The sequence below is a fragment of the Trichomycterus rosablanca genome, chromosome 16 (assembly GCF_030014385.1).
Source record: "Trichomycterus rosablanca isolate fTriRos1 chromosome 16, fTriRos1.hap1, whole genome shotgun sequence".
Classification (NCBI taxonomy): domain Eukaryota; kingdom Metazoa; phylum Chordata; class Actinopteri; order Siluriformes; family Trichomycteridae; genus Trichomycterus; species Trichomycterus rosablanca.
In genome coordinates, this window is record NC_086003.1 from 29,607,217 (window position 1) to 29,630,685 (window position 23,469).

At 43.1% G+C, this 23,469-nt stretch overlaps 1 protein-coding gene across 1 annotated transcript; it reads left to right on the top strand.

Moving 5' to 3' along the window:
• Window positions 1-19,009: 19,009 nt before the first annotated feature.
• Window positions 19,010-20,194, top strand: rxfp3 (relaxin family peptide receptor 3). The gene has a single exon (XM_063011850.1). The coding sequence runs from the start codon at window positions 19,010-19,012 to the stop codon at window positions 20,192-20,194; it is 1,185 nt and encodes a 394-aa protein (XP_062867920.1).
• The last annotated feature ends 3,275 nt before the right edge of the window (window positions 20,195-23,469 follow it).

Sequence of the window (23,469 nt, forward strand, 5' to 3'; positions counted from 1 at the left end):
AAGTCCACTGTCATCTCTACAGTCTTGAGCGTGTTAAGCTCCAGGTTGTTCATACTGCACCAGTGCACCAGCTGGTCGACCTCTCGCCGGTAAGCAGATTCATCTCCGTCGCGAATCAGACCAATGATTGTAGTATCATCTGCAAACTTCAAGAGTTTCACAGATGGGTCACTGGAGATGCAGTCATTGGTGTAGAGTGAAAAGAGCAGTGGTGAGATAACACTTCCCTGAGGAGTACCAGTACTGACTGTCCGAGTGTGAGAAGTGACTTCTCCTAGCTTCACCTGCTGTGTTCTGCCTGTCAGGAAGCTGGTAATCCATTGACACATGGCAGGGGGCACAGTGAGCTGAGAGAGTTTGTAGGAGAGAATTCCAGGGTTGACAGTGTTGAAAGCCGAGCTGAAGTCCACAAACAGGATCCTTACATAAGTCCCTGGGCAGTCGAGGTGTTGCAGAACGTAGTGAAGGCCCATGTTGATTGCATCATCCACTGACCTGTTAGCCCTATATGCAAACTGCAGTGGGTCCAGTAGGTGTCCAGTGGTTTCCTTCAGATGGGCTAGCACCAATCGTTCAAATGACTTCATGACTACTGATGTCAATGCTACCGGTCTGTAGTCATTCAGTCCAGTTATGGAGGGTTTCTTGGGGATCGGGATGATGGTGGAGCGTTTGAAACAGGAGGGAACAACAGACAGTTCCAGGGATCTGTTGAAGATACGTGTAAAAAACATAAAAACATTTAGGCTAGAGTCCGAGTCAAGTCACGAGTCTTTAGGCTAGTCCGAGTCAAGTAACAAGTCTTTAGGCTAAAGTCCGAGTCAAGTCACGAGTCTTTAGGCTAGAGTCCGAGTCAAGTCACGAGTCTAGGCTAGAGTCCAAGTCAAGTAACAAGTCTTTAGGCTAAAGTCCGAGTCAAGTCACGAGTCTTTAGGCTAGAGTCCGAGTCAAGTCACGAGTCGTTAGGCTAGAGTCCGAGTCAAGTCACGAGTCTTTAGGCTAGAGTCCGAGTCAAGTCACGAGTCTTTGGGCTAGAGTCTGAGTCGAGTCACGAGTCTTTAGGCTAGAGTCCGAGTCAAGTCACGAGTCTTTAGGCTAGAGTCTGAGTCAAGTCACGAGTCATTAGGCTAGAGTCCGAGTCAAGTCACGAGTCTTTAGACTAGAGTCCGAGTCAAGTCACGAGTCGTTAGGCTAGAGTCCGAGTCGAGTCACGAGTCTTTAGGCTAGAGTCCGATTCGAGTCACGAGTCTTTAGGCTAGATTCCGAGTCGAGTCACGAGTCGTTAGGCTAGATTCCGAGTCAAGTCACGAGTCGTTAGGCTAGAGTCCGAGTCAAGTCAGAAGTCAAGCAATCGAGGGTTAAGGGCCTCGCTCAAGGGCCTAACAGTGGCAACCTGGCAGTGGTGGGGCTTGACCCGGCAACCTTCTGATTACTAGTCCAGTACCTTAACCACCAGGCTGAATCTGCCCTAAATTGTTAACATATTAAATTGTTTTTATTTGTTTATAAGGATTTGTAGGTAATGTTTGTTACTTTGGTTTCATTCATGACCGGACAGCTTACTCATGAAACTGGCAATCGAACCCAGGACCTTCTCACTCCCAAACTTCAGTGGATTTCATGAGGCCAGCTTGCCGTACATAGAGCCACGCCCCGATCTCTACGCTCCTCCACTTTCTGTACAGGCGCCCTGGGCGACCAAGGTCCTTACACAACGTTGATAATCCCACATCTTAGTCCGGTCTTTCCCACCCAGCAGACTGGAGGCATTGGACAACTGTGCGTGCTAGAGGGCGCCCAGCCGACCGGTAGCAGAACCAAGATTAAAACCCGGGAGCTCAGAATCCCAGCACTGGTGTGCTAGCCATCTATCCAGGACCTTCTCGCAGGACCTTCTACCCCTCAAGCCATCGCTACCAAACTGTAAGCTAAGGTTATTTTTAAACACAATCTTTACCCAATTAGCAGTGATTGTTTGTTTCCTTAATGCAATGAAGAGTTCTGCTCCAACTTTCAGTTCACAACAACAAGTGTCAAAAATAAACCGCATGTCTAACTGTGGAGCTAGAGTTAAGTTAAACCCCCGACTCCATGGTGATGGAGGCGTTGTTTACGACACGTCCTAGGCTCAGTCACAGCGATGCACCCAGACCGAACGCGGCTTTGACAGAGCACTAATTAAATTGTGATTAGCGGGGAGATGCGTGTAGAGCGAGCAGCTGGAAAAAACAGCCGTGCCATTTTAGAAATGTAGTCAGGCTGAAATCTTAATTCCTTATGTGCTTTGGTGGTGAGCCATTACGGTTGGCACGTCTACGCCGTTTCATAATATCTTTAACAAACTCCCCACTGAAGTGAGACCGAATACCAGATTGTTTTACACAACTCCAATTCCACAGAAGTTAGGCAATGCCAAAAAACAAATGAATGCTCATGATTTTCTACTCTTTCAACAGAACTGCATTAAAAACTCACATTTGTCTGTACTTGGGGTTTGGGAACACTTCAGAAAACCCTTATTAGTAAACACAGTCCAACGCTGCATCTACAAACAGCAACTTCTCTGAAACTGGACGTTGTGTTTTCTGTTCCAAAACTAAAAGAACTTTAGTGGATTTAGTGAAAGTAGTTGAATTGTTTTGTGTGGCATCTTTAAAGTCTGTTAAATGCCACAAATTTTGCCAAATAAGCAACAACAAACAAAGCAAAGTTAATAAAATAACTAAACATTGCAGTTTTTTGGGGGGTTTTATGCATTTTCCCCATTTTTCTTCCAATTTAGCGTAGCCAATCAGCTGCTGGGGACAGATAGCATCCAGGGACCGATGGCATCCAATTCAACCAACTGACAGCTAAGGGCCTTGCTTACGGGCCCAACAAAAGCAGCTTGGCCATAAACCTTCTGTTTATTTGCCCAATCCCAGTCCATTGCCTTTACTACTGCCCTAATAACATTGTATCAGCTACTGGGGACAGATGGCGGGACACACACCGATCTCTTCTTATTCACCCAAACTTCGGTGGATTTGTGTGTGAGGTCGGCTCGGCATACGGAGAGCCACGTTCCGATCTCCACACTCCTCCACTTTCTGTTCTTACACAATGTTGATAACCCCACATTTTAGTCTGGTCTTTCCTACCCAGCAGACTGGAGACACTGGACAACTGTGCCTGCTACAGGGCGCCCAGCCGACCAGTAGCAGAGCCAAGATTCGAACCCAGGAGCTCAGAATCCCAGTTCTGGTGTGCAAGCCGATTATCCCACTTTGACACACTTGTGTCACAGTGTTTAAGGAGATCAGCTCTTGGAATTTCATTCAAGGTGGACTGAGTTAAATGTCACTGATCCCATGTTGACAAGTGATGCCATTCGGCTCACGTCCTTGCTCAATGTAAGCAACGAAAAACAGGGCAAAGTTTCAGCACTGTAAGTCGCTTTATCTTACAGTACACTGTAGGCAGTTGTAGCCTAGTGGTTAAGGTACTAGACTAGCAAGTAGAAGGTCACTGGTTCAAATGCCACCACTGCCAGGTTGCCACTGTTGGGTCCTTGAGCAAGGCTCTTAACCCTCAGTTGCTTGGACCGTATACTGTAAGTCGCTTTGAATAAAAGCATCTGCTGAATGCCGAAAATGTAAATGTACGCAAGTAAGGGTTAGGAGCCTTGCTCCAGGGCCCAACAGCCACAACCTGGCAGTGGTGGGGCTTGAACCAGCGACCTTCTGATTACTAGTCCAGTACCTTAACCACTACGCTACAACGTCCCTATAAATTAATAAAATTACTGAACGGTCATGAATTACGTTGCAGTTCCCCATTTGTCTCCCAATTTAGTGTAGCTAATCAGCTGCTGGGGACCGATGGCGTCCAGGGACTGATGGCGTCCAATTCAACCTACTGACAGCTAAGGGTCTTGCTTACGAGCCCAACAAAAGCAGCTTGGCCATGAACCCTAAACCTTCTGTTCATTTACCCAATCCCAGTCCATTGCCTTTACTACTGGGCTACCACTGCCCTACTGACCGGTAGCAGAGCCGAGATTCGAAACCAGGAGCTCGGAATCCCAGTGCTGGTGTGCTAGCAGATTATCCCACTTTGACAAACTTGTGTCATACTGGTTAAGGAGATCAGCTCTTGGAATTTCATTTAAGGTGGACTGAGTTAAATGTCACGTATCCCATGCTGACAAGTGATGCCATTCGGCTCATGTCCTTTAATCAACAACCTTTCAAGTTTTACCCTGACTGATGACCATGTCTAGTCATTTGATTGATTCAAGAATCGATCCGACTGGCTCATTTTGACTTTGTTCGTTCGCCAGGTAGAACCACCGAGCAGACTGACGTGCACATTTTATATCTGATTCAAACACCACCCACATATAAATACACGAATGCTGTCAGGTTTGAAAATGAGGCCACAAATGTAAAATAGAACAAGGATTGGATCGTAATCCTGCTGAAGAAGGATTGCTTTGATGTCTGAGCGAGAGCCGCAAAGAAATCCACTCTTCACCTTCAAAATCTCGAAGGTTTGCGATGAGAACGTTGCTCCTGAGTCACAGAAATGTCTGACGCATCAGTCAGGCTGAAATCAGACCAAGTCTCTGTGTTGACAGAATCATTTGGCGATTGCTGGCACACCGGGCTGTCAGCCTGGCATCAAGATCGATATGAGGTTCAGCTCGTTTTCAGGCTGAGTTTGGTCCCACCTCAATAAAGCTTGATTTCAGTCGCCTTCCCTTAAAAGGTCTTCAGATATTAAATCTCTAGGTCCTCTCATCTAAAGTCAGGTCCCACAAGACTCCATGGGTGTCCACAAATCTTCCACTTTTTAGTTCTCACATGACTGAATATCTTCCTGCCCGGTTATATAAACATGAAGGAATTTATTCCGTTTCAAATACACTTACATCTCTGGCTTGACATAAACAGGGAGTAAATTTGGCACTTTGAATAAGGAGCCATTTAAGAGGAGATGGTGGTGGAACAAAGAGGATGAGAGCCACTGATCTCACATGACTCATGCAGAAATGAACTGGCAATCTTCTACACTTTATACCAAATCAAATCTTTAGTTTGTTGCACTTTAAAACACTGGAGAGGCACAGGAAATACATAGATGGGCCAAAACATGATGCCCAATATGCTGTCAAAACAGCTGTGATGGTGCCACCTCTACCCTGGTTGATGAAAAACAGGATTCATTGGATCAGACAACTCTCTTTGCTTATGGTCCCAACAAAGGCAGCTTGGCCATGAACCCTCAACCTTCTGTTCATAAGTCCATTGCCTTTTCTACTGGGCTACCACTGCCCTAATAAAATGTGTACCTATATTTCTGCATCATCAACACTGGGTGCAAATAACATTCGTCACATAAACTGTACAAATTTCATGCAGCATTCTTGTTTATTTTAACTAACGGTCATAAAGGTCTTATGAAATCCACAATTAATACAATACAACAAAAGAGCTTTTGCTTTAATAGGCAGCAAATCACATAATACCGTTTGCCGCTAAATTAAAACACTGTATACTGCACCGTCTGTCGAGCCAAGGCTGTTGCACACCACAACATTACGAACGCAGTAACAGTGCACACATGCAAGGACACGATTCCTCTATAGACAGTCCAGAGAGAAGCTTTCAGAGCCATAATTAAAACACTGGATTCCAGGTTTGTCTTACAGTGTGAAAATACTTCAGGTCAGTCGCTAAACCAACGTTATAAGCGAACTGGAAGCGGAGAGATTTAAAGTCGTCCAGTTTTTTACAACAGACCAGTGGTCAAGTTGTACAGTGGACCCTTCATTATATACATGCTGAAATTAAAACGTTGTATATTCTATGTACTTATGACAGCAAAATCAGTCACACACAGACAGATAAAAAGTCCCAGTCGTACTAAAAAAAACATACTGTGATATACCGTGAAACCGTCAGAATCTTAAAAAAATACCCTGATACAAATTTTTGGTGGTACCGCCCAGCCCTACATTAAACCCTGCAAAGGCCGATCAGATGTTCAGATGTTTCTACCTGATGCACCAGTGTGAAGGACGGACTCTTGTTATATTAAATAATGTCGTCCAGAGTCACAATTAATACAACACACCAAAAGATTTAAATATGAACTTCATTTAAGGTTTCTTTCTTTTTTTTCTTTCATTTGAGATCTGTAATTTTGATTACTTGCTCACCGACCGGTAGAACAGCAGCTCACTGAATTCAGCTCGGTCAGTATTTCAACCACAATCATCGCCAGTCTGTGTAGAAAATGACCTGTTATACGCTGTCAGCTTCATTTGGATGTTTATCTGACGGGAACGAACCGGAATACAGGAGTATCATCAAGGACTTTGTTACCTGGTGTGAACTGAATGTGCTTCATATTAACACCAGTAAAACTAAAGAACTGGTGACCGACTTCAGGAAAAAGTTGCATCACACCACACCTGTGAGCATCCAGGGTTTGGACATTGAAATGGTGAAGGAGAACAAATACCTGGGTGTTCACCTCAATAATAAACTGGACTGGTCTAGCAACTCGGATGCCCTATATAGAAAGGGCCAAAGTCGCCTCCACCTACTGAGGAGACTGAGGTCTTTTGGAGTGTGCCGACCACTGCTAAGATCCTTTTACGACACTGTGGTAGCATCAGCCATCTTCTACGGAGTGGTGTGCTGGGGTGGTGCAATATCGGAGAGAGACAGAAAAAGACTGAACAAGCTGATCAAGAAAGCGAGCTCTGTCCTGAACTGTCCTCTCCAACCTGTAGAGGAGGTGGTGGAGGTAGGAGAAAGGAGGATGATAGCCAAGCTGTCATCCATCCTGGACGTCACCACACATCCACTACATGAGTCTGTAGGAGACCTAACAAGCTCCTTCAGTACCAGACTCCTCCACCCCCTGTGTAAGAAGGAGCGCTACCGCAGGTCCATCATTCCAGCAGCCATCAGAGCTCACAACAATAATAATATATAATATTATACAACAGGTAGTTCCGACCTTACAATCTGATTGGTTGAGAAGCGTTCTAAACGTGCTGATATTGGTGATAACAGCACGGTCTTTTCACACCACAATGGTATTACTCCGCTGACACGCGTTGCCAGTAACGACGAGCTTCATGCACACAAACGCGCACGCAGGCGACACAGCCTATTTTTCCCGGTCGCGTTTTAAATCCGTTATCTGATATACAATCTAGCGCTCTGTGTAGGGAACATAAATCAGTTGTCTAATTCACTATCTAGTGCACTATGTAGGGAACATATATCCATGATCTGATACACAATCTAGTGCACTATTTAGGGAACATTAATGTGTTTGTAACGCGAACAGTTAGTTAAGCCAGTTAGCAGCTCCTAGTAGTTCTGTTTTCATCCATAGCCTTTGGTGTGTGCGAGAGGTTTTTTTATTTATTTTTTTCTCTTCGGAGGTTCTCGCCCTCTTCTTCTTCTTGTTCTTACCTCCCTGAAATGAGTTTTTGCAACTTGGGATGTCTGCTTTGTAGTGTTAAACTTTATATTCGTTGTGGAACTACTTTTTGGCGGAAGGTATTGTCAATATTAAAGCATATTTAACATGAAATTCAGGGCTTCTTTGATTTATTTTCTTTCTTTATTTTGTAAAAACTGTTGTATAAAAGCAATAGAACACTCGAGGTCGTGTGTTATCGTGAATAACTCACCTTCGGTTCGTGCCTGCGACCAAATCACAGCCGTGATGTTATTCGCGATAACACACTCCCTCTCGTCTTCTATTGCTTAAATATCACTCATTCCTATTCTTCCATGTTGGGTGTAATAACAAGTGCAATATGTAATTTATTTACAATAAGTGCAATAACCTAATATATTTTGCATATTTTTAATGTATATATTATTTTTTTGATATTTTTTAGAGTAAATAACATCACACTATGTGTGCAATATTTTTGACTTAGTTGTATTTCTTTCTGTTTTTCCTGTCTTCATACTGCTGTAACAAGTTACCTTCCCTAAGGGGATCAATAAAGTCTTATCTTATCTTATCTTAACTGCTTCACTGCACAAAGCAACGTTTATAAATACACGGTTTGAGTTTTGTGTAAACTAAATTAAAAAAAAAAAATCAACCCATTCACATGTATGCCACCTCTGGAATGAATTGTAACATCGATTTTGAATGAGGAATTCATGCTCCAACGTCCGTCCCTGACCTCACAATTGATACGGACACTCGAGAAAATCTGGTGAAAGAAAATAAAAGGTTTCATGTGTATGAAAAAGACGTGTGTGTAAATGTGAATTGGATTTTTGTATCCAATATTTTCCACATTTTATGGATAAAATGTATCTAAATACATATATATATATATATTCATGCAATTATGATCTTTCTTTTCTAACGCGCTTTTCTAATGAGCTGTGATGAAAAGAAGAATCTGAAGTGTGTCTGAAGCCACAGCGAACAGGATTTCTAAGAGACTTTAAGAGAAAATGTGCCGTTGCATAACGAAGCCCCCGCCAGCCTCCCCTCCCACACGACCGTTCTACCATCCACACTACTGCTTTATTATTACACTAACTACTGTTTATTATTTAGAGTTAAATACTTCTCAAATGACAACAAATAAAGAAACAAATCAGAGGCCATCAGAAGCGTTTGGAATATTTGTACACCATCAATCGAAAAATTTAATTACTTATTTTATTAACATTAAGCTACGCAAAAGCCGTTCAGACGTTCAGATGTTTTACCTGATGCACCAGTGTCAAGGTCAGACTTAATGATTAAGGGCCTTGCTCAGGGGTCCAACAGTAGCAACTTGGTGGTAGTCGGGCTTGAACCAGCGACATTCCAGTCCAGTCCCCCAACCCCTGAGTTACCACTGTTCTAAGTGCAACTATAATTAGTCCAACGTTTAATATAAGCCTGACTGAGATATGCATAACTTACAAAATAATTGTTTACATGTAGTTAGTTAATTAGTTAGTCAGTTAGATAGACAGACAGACAGAGAGATAGACAACAGACAGACAGACAGATTGATAGATAAACAGATACAAAATAAGTGTTGACATTCACATTTTTTAAATGCTATAGTTCAGTTAGTTAGTTAGACAGACAGACAGACAGACAGACAGATACTTACAAAATAAGTGTTGACATTCACATTTTTGAGATGCAACAGACAGACAGACAGACAGACAGACAGACAGATATTGTACCCAATTGTGCATATGGTACAATAATAATAATAGGAGCAGTAGTGGATCTATTCTTATAAACAATATATACAGATATATAAGTATAAATATAAAAATAAAGATGTTGTTATAGCTATAAATATATACAATATATGTTATAGGTATAAGTATAAACAATAGGAGCAATAATATACATTGTTATTATTATACATAGGTATATATAGGGATACATATCAAATATAAAAAATATAATATCAAATGTAGGTGAGAATGAGTATAATAGTAGTAATATACAGATAATAATAATAATAATACTTTAGTTTAGTGAAGGTCAGACTTGTTATATTAAATAATGTCGTTCAGAGTCGTGTTGAGATTCCGGTTGCATCTTGATGAGAATAATTGTGCTGAACTGCATGATTCTCTCCTTGTTTGGTTATTATTGTTTGTTTGTTTGTTTATTAGGATTTTAACGTCATGTTTTACACACTGCGGTTACATTCGTGACAGCACAGGTACTTACTGCTTACACAAGGCTCATCAGTTCACAAGTTTTAACGTCAAACTCAGTCATGGACAATTGTGTATCTCCAGTTCACCTCACTTGCACGTCTTTGTACTGTGGGAGGAAACCGGAGCTCCCGGAGGAAACCCACACAGACACGGGGAGAACATGCAAACTCCACACAGAAAGGACCCGGACCTTCTTGCTGTGAGGCGACAGTCCTACCCACTGAGCCACCATGCCGCCCCCCTGTTTGGTTATTATAATCATTAGTTTGATATTCATGTTATTGTTTGCTTTAAAAAAAAAAAAAAGTCTAAAGCTGCACTGAAATAAAACTTAGTGGCGTGTTTGATATTTTAATGTCTCTTTAAGCTTGTTGTTGAACAGTTAATCTTTCGAAAAAAGCTGCTTTGTTATCGGTTCAAAGGCCAAATTTGCATCCATAGCTCTAATAAATAACTCTAAATCTGCGTCCTGCCTTTCTTAATGTCCCTGAATAGCAATTAAAATTTTATTAGTCGAGACTAAAGCGAGCAAAACAACAAAAAACAAACATAATCTGATCCAAACTACATAAAACACAAAAGCGCACATCCATTAAACACTTATAGGGACAGTGGTAGCCTAGCGGGTAGGGCTTTGGGTTATTAACTAAAAGATTGAGAGTTTGTCGGGCTCTTGAGCAAGGCCCTTAACATTCTCTGCTCCAGGGGCGCTGTACAAAGGCTGACCCTGCGCTCCTGTACTGTCTGTATACATCGATCAGCCATATCATTAAAACCACCTCCTTGTTTCTACACTCACTGTCCATTTTATCAGCTCCACTTACCATATAGAAGCACTTTGTAGTTCTACAGTACAATTACTGACTGTAGTATATCTGTTTCATGCTGTTCTTCAATGGTCAGGACCCCCACAGAGCAGGTATTATTTAGGTGGTGGATGATTCTCAGCACTGCAGTGACTGACATGGTGGTGGTGTGTTAGTGTGTGTTGTGCTGGTATGAGTGGATCAGACACAGCAGTGCTGCTGGAGTTTTTAAACACCGTGTCCACTCACTGTCCACTCTATTAGACACTCCTACCTAGTCGGTCCACCTTGTAGATGTAAAGTCAGAGACGATCGCTCATCTATTGCTGCTGTTTGAGTCGCTCATCTTCTAGACCTTCATCAGTGGTCACAGGACGCTGCACACGGGGCGCTGTTGGCTGGATATTTTTAGTTGGTGGACTATTCTCAGTCCAGCAGTGACAGTGAGGTGTTTAAAAACTGCAGCAGCGCTGCTGTGTCTGATCCACTCATACCAGCACAACACACACTGTTGTGGTCCTGTGGGGGTCCTGACCATTGCAGAACAGCATGAAAGGGGGTAACAAAGCATGTAGAGAAACAGATGGACTACAGTCAGTAATTGTAGAACTACAAAGTGCTTCTATATGGTAAGTGGAGCTGATAAAATGGACAGTGAGTGTAGAAACAAGTATGTATGTATACGAGACAAATAAAGGCGTTCTATTCTTCTATATCTGTGCCATCCCAAATGTATGTCGTTAAGCAAAAGAAATACTAACAAACAAATTATTATGTCACCTGCTGGCATGATGTTGGCATGGGAGGGTGCTATAGCCAAGCCGTAGAGATCGGGTAAGAGTTCTCACCTGTTGGCTTCTTATTGACAAAAAGAAAAAACAACCTTTTTTAATGGCTTTTAAAACAAATACTTTAAAGCCACATTTATTTTCTTTGGCAGGTAGCAGTTAATGAAATGAGAACCACCTGAGGCGGGAGGATTGGCTGAGTTAAGTGGTTTATAATTGAAACGTTCCCTCTTCAGCTATAGATCAGAGACTACAGTACATTCAGAACAGTGCTGCTCGAATCCTGATGAGAGTACGGAAACATGAACACATTACACCTGTTCTTCAATCACTTCACTGGCTTCCTGTATCTGTCAGAATTGAATATAAGGTCTCGCTCCTTGCCTACCAGTGCATACATGGCAATGCTCCTCCATACCTGAAAGAACTTCTCACTCCGCAAACCTCATCACGATCTCTTCGCTCTGTACATTCAAACCGCTTACTCCTCCCCAGAACTAAGCTCAGCACCATGGGTGATAGGGCCTTTTCTTCTGCCGCACCTCGCTTGTGGAATGCTCTACCTGACCAGTTGAGAGCTCCTCAGAGAATAGAAAGCTTTAAAAAGGGACTTAAAACTTTTCTTTTTAGAAGAACCTACCATTCCTAATTAATTGATGGTTTTAAAGTTTTTTTTACTATGCCTTTTACTATGTAGCACTTTGAGATTTGTGTCCAAATGTAAAGTGCATTACAAATAAAATTTATTATTATTATTATCAAGCTTTGCTCGGCTGCAGGGCCGACAATTTTCATTTTCCTTAACCACTCTATCCTGGCAGGGTCACGGTGGGTCCAGTTGCACCAGAATACACTGGGTGCAGGGCAGAATATCCCCAGACAGCATGCCAGTCCATCGTAGGGCTTCAGCCATCCCCCACTTCTCAGGCATAGCCAATTACACCTGTGTAGATGCCTGGATGGCCGATAGTACTGCTGAAATCTGAACCTGGAATAGACCGCTGTGCCACCTTACAGTCGTTTTGTCTTACAAGCATTTCCGATTCTAACCACGCCTTATTTATTTAAAATAACTGGAACTAAAAACTTTATGATTGACAGGGTCCATTTACTTTCAGCTGTATAGTTTACCTTTAAATACAGAGGTGAGGTGTATATAAGTTAAATTTTCTGTAGTTTTAACTAACCAGGGGTCAAAGTAGAACAGAAATTAACAATATAGAAATGTAGCTTGTAAACAGACAGCTAATACGAGCATAATTAGCTTTGCTGGCTAATGGATGAGTCAGTTTACTCATTAGCCTTTAGCAATGATGATGTTGTTAATTGTAAGCGATTTTCTGTCAAAATTGTCACATATTTATTTGTTTTGATCTAATCTTACTGATATTTATGTGAAGAAAAGATATTAATCAGAAAATAACAACAAAAGCGTCGAACTAACGGAATCAATTTGTGTGAATTGAATCGACTCTGATTCAGTCGATTTCCAATTATCAATACAGGGAATCCGTGAGTCGACTCCTAGGACGACTCCGCAGTTTCTTCACTTTCTTTCGGATTCTTTCTCACAGTCGTTTTTAATTAAATTTATAATAAGTGTGATAGCTGTGTATTAAATATAATAATGTTATTTTATTAACATTAAGCTATGCCGTTTAGATGTTCAGATGTTTTACCTGGTGCACCAGAGTGAAGGACGGACTCTTGTTATACTTAATAATGTCGGTTGCATCTTGATGAGAATAATTGTACTGAACTGCATGTTACTCTCCTTGTTTGGTTATTATAATCATTAGTTTGGTATTTATGTTATTGTTTGACATTACCGCCATGTTATACTGCGTTTTAATTGAATAAAAATACAAGGAATCTGTGAGTCGACTCCTAGGACGACTCCGCAGTTTCTTCACCTTTTTGTCAACAAAAGCGTCGAATCCTCAGTTCTCTAACTGAATCAATTTTTGTGAATCGAATCGAATCGACTCTTTGTTTCACTCAATTCCCAGTTATCAATACAGGGAATCAGTGAGTCGACTCCCAGGACGACTCCGCAGTTTCTTCACCTTTCTGTCGGATTCTTCCTCACTATCCTTCCTTAATAATATTATAATAATTGTGATAGCTGTGTATTACATGTTATATTTCCTTACAAAAGTATGAGGTGCTGCACTGGACAGAAGATGAGCTAATAAAAACAAGAACAGATGATGAATGAAATGGTTACAGCACAAAGTGATCTAGTCAGGTTCCCAAAATCAGGGACTGTCCCAGAAACTTAGAGATGTCTGGTTACTCAATAATTCATAATTAACACACTGAAAGCTTGCAGAAAAAAAACAGGTAAATTACACAGAGCAAAAAAATATAATTACTTTCATTATTAGTCTATTAAGCAATAACTGAACAGAGCCAATTAGCTGACTTGATTTGCTGGAGTAGATAAATTCCAGATATAAAATTGGCTACGAAGCTATTTCGATGGCTCTAGATGTTCACTTAGGAACGGTAAAACTTCTGTATTATCTACAAATGGAAAAACATCAAACACTAATTAATCTACCCAGAAAATTTGCTCAAATTGCTATAGAAGGTCACGAAAGATCCCAGAAAATCATTAAAAGAACTGCAGACGTGGGCTTAGGTAGGTACGCTGTTAATTTGTCCAGATATAAAAGAACAAAATGATATTTAGTGAATAGAACAGTCGAAATGAGAAGAAACGTCTTTATTTAGCATTTGAAAAAATACAGTATAGTCTTCGGATAACGTTGTAGGCAAAATTGGACAACAAGGGTTGTCTAGCAAAAAAGCAAATTCATCATGTAATTGTCAGAACATTAAACCAACAGTAAATTTATGCTACAGTAGTTATTTCGTTGTCACATGTGACTATGTGACTGCCATGTACAAATCCAACCATGTCTTGAAGTCGGAAGGAAACCAGAGAGCCCATACGAGAGCGAGGGAGAAGAGAGGATTGATGACGGATTGATTAAATGGTTTAGTAGAGAAAATTTCTCCAGGTACTTCAGCAAAAAGCAAAAACATGCCAACAGATTGACTGACCATGCTGCATTGGCCATTTTTAATGACTTTAGACTCACAATTACTTGTATTAGGATGAAGATGCTACTGAGCATGAATAACTAACCACCTCTCTATTGTTTATTAATTTAATCATCAAAATCATTTATATTCACATTAACAGCAGCAAAGAAATCAAAATGATGATATAACTCCCTACAACAGAACACTGCCACTGGAAAATGAAAACGATGAGGTAACAAGTAACTTAATGTGCAATAAAGTTGTACTGGTCTATTCATTCATGTTTTGCTAACCTTGTTCTACTGGTCAGGGTTGCAGTAGATCAGAGTGGTCCCCAACCACCGGGCCGTGGGTCATTTATTACCAGGCCGCACAGAAAGAATAAATAATTAGAGATCGCTACAAAAGCAATTAAATTTCCAACACTTATCGGATGTTGTTGTCCTCAATCACCACTAAATGAGAGCAGCATCTCGTTACAGCAAAAAAAGCTCAGGATTTTCCATTCTATAGTTATTCTATTTTAAATCCTCCCGCCCCTGCCTGTCTGTGAAATTATATCTTATATGAAACCGGTCTGTGGTGCAAAAGAAGTTGGGGAGCGCTGCTGTACAGGGTGCCAAAGGGAAGCTAAATCACCTTCTGCAGGTTTTGAGAGGTGAAAGGAAAACTGGATTAACTGTTGAGAATGTATGTGAGTGATTGGAGTAAAGGATCAAACCCAGATCCTCTAGACCCTTGTTGCTGAGCGACATCCACTTCATCAGCTTTGCCACCATGGCACCATGCCACACAGTATTTTAACTGGAATTACTATTGCAAATCATGCGTGAATATTTGTGGAACTAAATTGTTGAAACCATTTGATGACCAGTGCGAGTGTATTTTACACCTGAGAAAATGATGCCCTAGACATTCCACAAATGCAAACATGGCAGACTCTCATGCTAAATGGCCAGTAGTGTGGCCATAAAGTGGAAAAATAAATTCTACCTAATCCACTATTAATAAACATAAGTATTTTTTACTGATGCTGAAACACTTAAGCACAAAAAGAAAAATACAGTCTGCACGATTAATAAATAACAGCAAGAAATATAAATAATTCAATTAAACTGTATTTTAAATGAGTGAAGCTTTTAACCCAGCTGCTACAATCTGGCATACACTATGACCAAAAGTATGTGGACACCCCTCCTGATGATTGAATTTATTTGTTTCTGCCACATCCATTGCAAACAGGTGCATATACTTTTGTTTATATAGTGTATTTGTACGTTTTAAAGGTCAGCGACTTTAAAGCTGCTAATAGTATCTTTATAAACAGTTGGCACCCTGCTACTTCCCTCAGCATGGTGGAACAGCAGAGACCCCCAGTAGGACACGTTGTTCTGAATCTCATTACTGCCTAAAGCACAAAAATACAGATGGTGAGCTGACAACCAGCTTCAGACTGATTAATGGACTCGGTGTTCGCCGGGCAGAACCGATGTCTTTCTTGATCCCAAGGTCACTTCAGAAATCTAGTTTTAGATCATCAGACGTAAACACAAACATGCCACATTTAGAAAGTGCATGATTTAGAAATAGACTTACCATTTGATTTAGGTCTCTCAGAGGTGTTGCTTTTACCAGTGAGAAAGAATGCAAAAACACATCTCTAAGGCTCCTTCATTTGCCTTAAATACAGCCATTGTACTGTGGTCCTGGAGCCCAACATGCTGCATGTCAGAGCTGGGACCTGAACCAACAACCTTATAGATGGTAACCCACAGCTCCACCTACTGGGCTACAACTGTCTCAACAAGAAGGGGCAGTACAGTCAGTGTTTGGAGTTTTCTGACCACTGAGTATGTTTTGCCCTTGCAGTTTGTATCATGTAATTAAGCTTAACTGAGTGTTAATGTTATGTAGTACCATTTGTTTGTGTTTTTTTACCACCAGTTTATCCTGGTCAGGGTCACTGTGGGTCCGATTCATCGGGCGAAAGGTAGGAAACACCCTGGACAGGTTGCAAGTCCATTACAGGACAAACACACCCACACACACTATTATTTTATTTTAGTAGATCTAGTAGCCTGACTGCAAGTCTTTGGACTTTTAAGAGGAAACCCACACAGACACAAGAAGAATACAGGGAATCGAACCCAGACCCTTCTTGCTGAGAGGTGACTGCATGTAATCTACCAAATCGGCTATTACAGCCTTCACCCTTCGGGGACAGACTTGCGCCAAGATTTTGGAACGTGTCTGTTGAAATGTGTCTATTCAGAAATAAAGAACGTTTGTGAGGCCAGACAGGTTCCAATTCATCCCAAAGGTGCAAAGGTTTAAAGGGGTTGCTTTGTGCACAGTGGAAGACGGTGGGCCGGTGGGTAGCACTGTCGCCTCACAGCAAGAAGGTCCTGGGTTCAATCCCCAGGTGGAGCGGTCCGGGTCCTTTCTGTGTGGAGTTTGCATGTTCTCCCTGTGTCTGCGTGGAGCTCCGGTTTCCTCCCACAGTCCAAAGACATGCAAGTGAGGTGAACTGGAGATACTAAATTGTCCATGACTGTGTTTGATATTAAACTTGAACTGATGAATCTTGTGTAAGCAGTAACAACCGTTCCTGTCATGATGGAACCAAAGTGTAAAACATGACGTTAAAATCCTAATAAACAAATACTAAAATAATTCTTTAAACAAAAAAGAAACGTTCTTATTCAGAAGACACTCATCTATCATGCGTGTATTTATCAGATCTACAACTAAATGTTCGGCTGTTTCGTGTTTCTTCAGAGTGAACGGAAATGAAAAACTTGACAGACTGATGCAAGTCTCATTATCAGGAACGAAATCAGTTTAACACATTTTTTATATTAGAGGAAGGTCTATGTAAGCCACTTTTATTATTCCAGGGTTGTATAATCTCCCAGCATGCATTCTGCACACCCCGCACCAGTCGTGCTGGGTTTATTTGCCCGTGTAGAGAATCTATTACCGCGCTCGCTTCGGTGGGCAGAGCTGCGCGTAAAAGCGCGCTGTCCAATCATCGGGAGCGCGCATGGATAAAACCCGCAGCTCCGGCGAGCGGCGCGCAAAGAGAGCAACTGCGGCTCATACAGAGACACGCAGAGGTGCAGGATCAGGCGCAAAAGCTCCGGGATCTACAGAGCTGCTGGTTCGGGAGTTCAGGAATCAAACCCACGGGTTCTCCAGAACTAACAGAACACACAGATCCTTCCTGTACATGCTGACGACCTTGCGGATGATTCTGGGATTTATCTGTTCACTGCGATGTGAGGACTGAACCAGATGAAATGTGGAATATAAAACTACCTGCAAGAGACTTTATTTGGCTGGGAAATTCATTCAAAACGCATGTGTGCACGGTAGGGCAGCACAATAATCAGAAACATGTATAATCGCAATTATTTTGTGCCTTTTAAACGCATGATTATTGATTACGGTTATTTAAGAACAAAACTGGTTGCATTTAATATGAAATTTTACTCCCAGTGTTTATTCTAAACTTATATTTACACTCTGAGGACTTAAGAACCACGTCGCATTTTAATCCTTTAATAAGATCGAGTCTTTGGGGGGTTTTATCTCCAGAAATACTCGTTTAAATGAAAATTAAATGCATTTTTATATATTTGCAAGGAACTTATTACGCATCTGTCCGTTTATGTATTATTTTAAGAGGCACATCGACTAAATAAATGCAAATAAGAACCTAAAGAAAACACATAAATACTTGGATAAAGATCGATTTCAGGGGACTGTGGATTAAGGGCTCTGATCTAGATCCTGCTGTGCACAATTGTAGGGCAAAATATAAAGACATTAATTATTTTAATATATTTAAGGAGATTCATTTAAGGCAAACCATAAAATATGAGTGAAAATAAATAAATAAATGAATAACTAAATAATACATTATTATTGTAAGCAGTAAGATGTAAGAGGTTTTATATATCTCAATGTTCTGGTAAAAAGGACACTTGGAACTTTACTCGAGTCAAATTAATTTGGACAGCGCTTTTTATGATAGACATTGCCTCAAAGCAACTTTGCAGAATCCAGTGGCAAATAACTGCCTTAAAATTACAAGGAAGAAACCTTGAGAGAAAGATTTGTACTCTTTAGACTACAAACCGAGCCCTGACTGAGTCACAGACATTAAGAGGATTAAGTAAATTGGAAAATAAATATGCACCCCTGTATGAAACCAGACTGGCATAAACTGGGCAGGCGTGATTTAGATTTAGACCTCAGAGTTCATTAAACTTAAAGATTAAATTTCAATAATCATGCAGACAAGCTTTAATGAGCGTTAATGATTAGTGTTAATGAAAACAAGCAGAACAATACATGATTTAAAATATATAATTCTATATAAACTCATTTAAGGGTTACGGAATTCACATTAAAAATAGACTTTTGTGTTTCAGAGGGGATTTTAGAAATCCTTCATGAACTGGTTCCACCTTAAATAATGATAATATAGAGCACAAATCTGTGAGGGGCTCATAATAAAAAGCTGATCTTTTAAATGGTAAAATAGAAATATGTATGCATCAAAATAAATAAGAAATGAATAATCTGAAAAGGAAGCCGATCTTATGAGTATAATTGTGCAGCCCTAGTGTGGTTACCATGAGCACCGGCGATGCAGCAGGAGATCACGGACCCCAACGGCAGTTTGATGCTTAACAGAAGCGTGAACCACTCATGGACCGAGCTGCAGGACCTGGACCGGACCGACCTGGTGGGCGATGGCTCGGCCATCCTGCGGATCCTCATCTCCACCATCTACTCGGTGGTGTGCGCGCTGGGTTTGGTGGGCAACCTGCTGGTTCTGCACCTCATGAAGTCGAAACACGCGTGGAAGAAATCCTCCATCAATCTGTTCGTGACCGGGCTGGCCGTCACCGACTTCCAGTTCGTCCTGACCCTGCCGTTCTGGGCGGTGGAGAACGCCCTGGACTTCACGTGGCCGTTCGGCCGGGCCATGTGCAAGATCGTGTCGTACGTCACGGCGACCAGCATGTACGCCAGCGTCTTCTTTTTGACAGCGATGAGCGTTGCGAGGTACCGCTCGGTCGCCTCGGCGCTGAAGTCTAGCAGGCGGCGCAAACGTCCCTCGGCGAGGTGCACCACCGTCGTGTTGTGGGCGGCGGCCTTTGTGGCGGCGCTCCCGCATGCCATCTTCTCCACGACGGCCACCGTCTCGAACGAAGACCTCTGCTTGGTCAAGTTCCCGGACCGAAACGGCGACGCCCAGTTTTGGCTCGGACTCTACCACGCTCAGAAGGTTCTCCTGGGCTTCCTGGTGCCGTTCATAATAATATCAGTGTGCTATCTCCTTCTGCTGAGGTTCGTGACCCACAAGCGTGCGAATGCGTCCGGGGCGAGACGGCGCTCCAAGGTGACCAAATCGGTGACCATCGTGGTGCTGAGCTTCTTCCTGTGCTGGCTGCCCAATCAGGCGCTGACCACGTGGGGCATCCTGATCAAGCTCAACGCCGTGCACTTCAGCTACGAATACTACGCCGCGCAGGTCTACGTGTTCCCGGTCACCGTGTGCCTGGCGCACTCCAACAGCTGCCTCAACCCGCTCCTGTACTGCCTCATGAGGCGGGAGTTCAGGAAGGCGCTCAAGGAGCTCTTCTGGCAGATCGCGTCCCCGTCTCTGACCCACACGAGACCCTTCACAGCGTCCACAAAGCCTGAGCACGACAAACAGGTACGCTCGGTCATCCCGCTCAGCACACCTGAACCCGGAATCGTGTTCTACCCACCGGGAGCCGTGGTCTATAACGGCAGAAACGACTTTCTGCCCAACAGCACCTAGAGGTTCTACTGTATGGAGTCTCACTTGGGGCTTTCAAACCAGTACGCCAAGAGAACGTGGACTTTTTGTTATTTGCATGATGGGCATGGCTCCTGACCAACATGGTGTTTGGATTTCTACCATCTCTACCATCTTATTATTGCTCCGTTGCATTAATTCTACAGTCTGAACTTGTGTATGTCCTGAAGATCTTTCCTCAGCAGTGTTTTGATGATGGTGTTTGGAGCGCTGCCCGTCAAGATGCTCCAGAATCATGCATAGGTTTTTATTTACCCCAGAGCTCTGATATCTCAGAAGGCTGAAGCCTTTAATCCATAAAATACCCTCTAACGGGATTTGGAACCTTAAGACCCGTGTGAGATTGAGGTTTTTGGGGGGATTTTGGCTTGAAGGTTGAGCGGAGACCGAAGGCAGCTCGACCTCCTGTGGGCAGAGAGTCTAAAGAAAGGGTTTCGTTCCAAACCACAATTAGTGCTGGGCGAGATGCTGTTTGGGATGCAGCCATGCAGGAAATCAGGGGTGTACGCTGCGTAAACAATGCCCGCCTGGCACAACCACGGATGTTAGCACTTGTGGTTAATAACCACCGGATAACCAGCCTGTTAATAACCGTGTCAGTGGTGTGAAGAACCTAGATGCTGCATGAACACTGAGGAGGAGAAACGTTCACCACTGCATTAAAACACCTGAGAAAGAACTGAATCAAACAATAAGCCTATTTCTCAAAATTCTCAAAGTCTCAAAGCGACACCAGGGGGGTTCACGGACAAAAAAACGGAAACTGTTGTAATAAAACATAATTATTTATAGACGTCATTTTATGCATTTATTGTCCACAATAGTGGACACTTTTTGCACCACACTAAATGTCCCAAAAATATGTGGACACCCCTTCTACCCTTCTAAATATTTTCTATTTTCTTTCTAAACATTGTGTGACGAGTTGGGTGTGGAGGAGCTCCAGTGGTCTGCTTAGAACCCTGACCTGAACATCTTTGGGATGAATTGGAACGTCGACTGGTGCTAGGCCGTCTCATGCAAATTCCACAAAGACGCAAAATGTACAAAATCTTATGCAAAGCCCTGCCAGAGGAGCGGAGCCTGTTATGGTCTGAAAAAGTAGGGGAAGGGCAAATCCATTTTCAACAAGCTTATAATCAGGTGTCCACATAATTTTGGTCACACAGCAGGTGTGTACAAGAGCAGGATGAATCTCTTTCATGTGCTGATTTATTTTTTGTTAATCCGCCACACCTGTACACACACCTGTACACACACGCACCTGTACACACACATCTACACACCTGTACATGCACCTGTACACACACGCACCTGTACACGCACGCACCTGTACACACACACACCTGTACACACACACACCTGTACACGCACGCACCTGTACACACACCTGTACACACACGCACCTGTACACACACACCTGTACACACACCTGTACACGCACACACCTGTACACACACCTGTACACACACGCACCTGTACACACACGCACCTGTACACGCACGCACCTGTACACACACCTGTACACACACGCACCTGTACACACACACACCTGTACACACACCTGTACACACACGCACCTGTACACACACCTGTACACGCACACACCTGTACACATGCACCTGTACACACGCACCTGTACACACACCTGTACACGCACACACCTGTACACGCACGCACCTGTACACGCACCTGTACACACACACACCTGTACACACACCTGTACACGCACGCACCTGTACACATGCACCTGTACACACACGCACCTGTACACGCACACACCTGTACACATGCACCTGTACACACACGCACCTGTACACGCACGCACCTGTACACACACCTGTAGACATGCACCTGTACACACACGCACCTGTACACACACCTGTACACGCACGCACCTACGCACGCACCTGTACACACACCTGTACACGCACGCACCTGTACACACACGCACCTGTACACGCACCTGTACACGCACGCACCTGTACACACAAACACCTGTACACGCACCTGTACACATGCACCTCTACACGCACCTGTACACACACCTGTACACACGCACCTGTACACATGCACCTGTACACACACGCACCTGTACACACACCTGTACACACACCTGTACACACGCACCTGTACACGCACCTGTACACACACGCACCTGTACACGCACTCACCTGTACATGCACCTGTACACACACGCACCTGTACACAAACCTGTACACGCACGCACCTGTACACGCACGCACCTGTACACACACGCACCTGTACACACAAACACCTGTACACGCACCGTACACACACGCACCTGTACACACACGCACCTGTACACGCACCGTACACACACGCACCTGTACACGCAGCGTACACACACGCACCTGTACACACACGCGCACCTGTACACACACGCACCTGTACACGCACCTGTACACGCACCTGTACACACACCGTACACACACACACCTGTACACACATGCACCTGTACACACACCGTACACACATGCACCTGTACACGCACCTGTACACGCACCTGTACACACACGAACCTGTACACACACTGTACACACACGCACCTGTACACACATGCACCTGTACACACACCTGTACACACATCGTACACACACGCACCTGTACACGCACCTGTACACACACAAACTTACACACGCACCTGTACACACACCTGTACACGCACCAGTCAAACCTGTACACACCGGGATACACCAGTAAACAAACCTGTACACACCTGGACACACCAGGATACACCTGGACATACCAATACACACCAGTACACACACCTGTACATGCACCTGTACACACTACAGTCGAACCTGTACACACTGGGATACACCTGTACTCACACCTTAACTCACACCTGTACACACCAGGATACACCTGCACACACATGTACACACCTCTACACACCTGTACACACATCTACACACACCTGTACACACTCATACACACCTGTACACACTCATACACACATCTACACACCTGTACACACATCTACACACACCTGTACACACCTGTACACACCTCTACACACATCTACACGCCTCCACACACCTGTACACACTCATACACACCTGTACACACTCATACACACCTGTACACACTCATACACACACCTCTACACACCTCTACACACATCTACACACCTCCACACACTCATACACACACCTGTACACATCTACACACACCTGTACACACCTCTACACACATCTACACACCTCCACACACATGTACACACTCATACACAC

What these genes read in the sequence shown, in the direction of transcription:
- rxfp3 (XM_063011850.1), top strand. Translation starts at nt 19,010, where the DNA reads ATGCAGCAGGAGATCACGGACCCCAACGGCAGTTTGATGCTTAACAGA.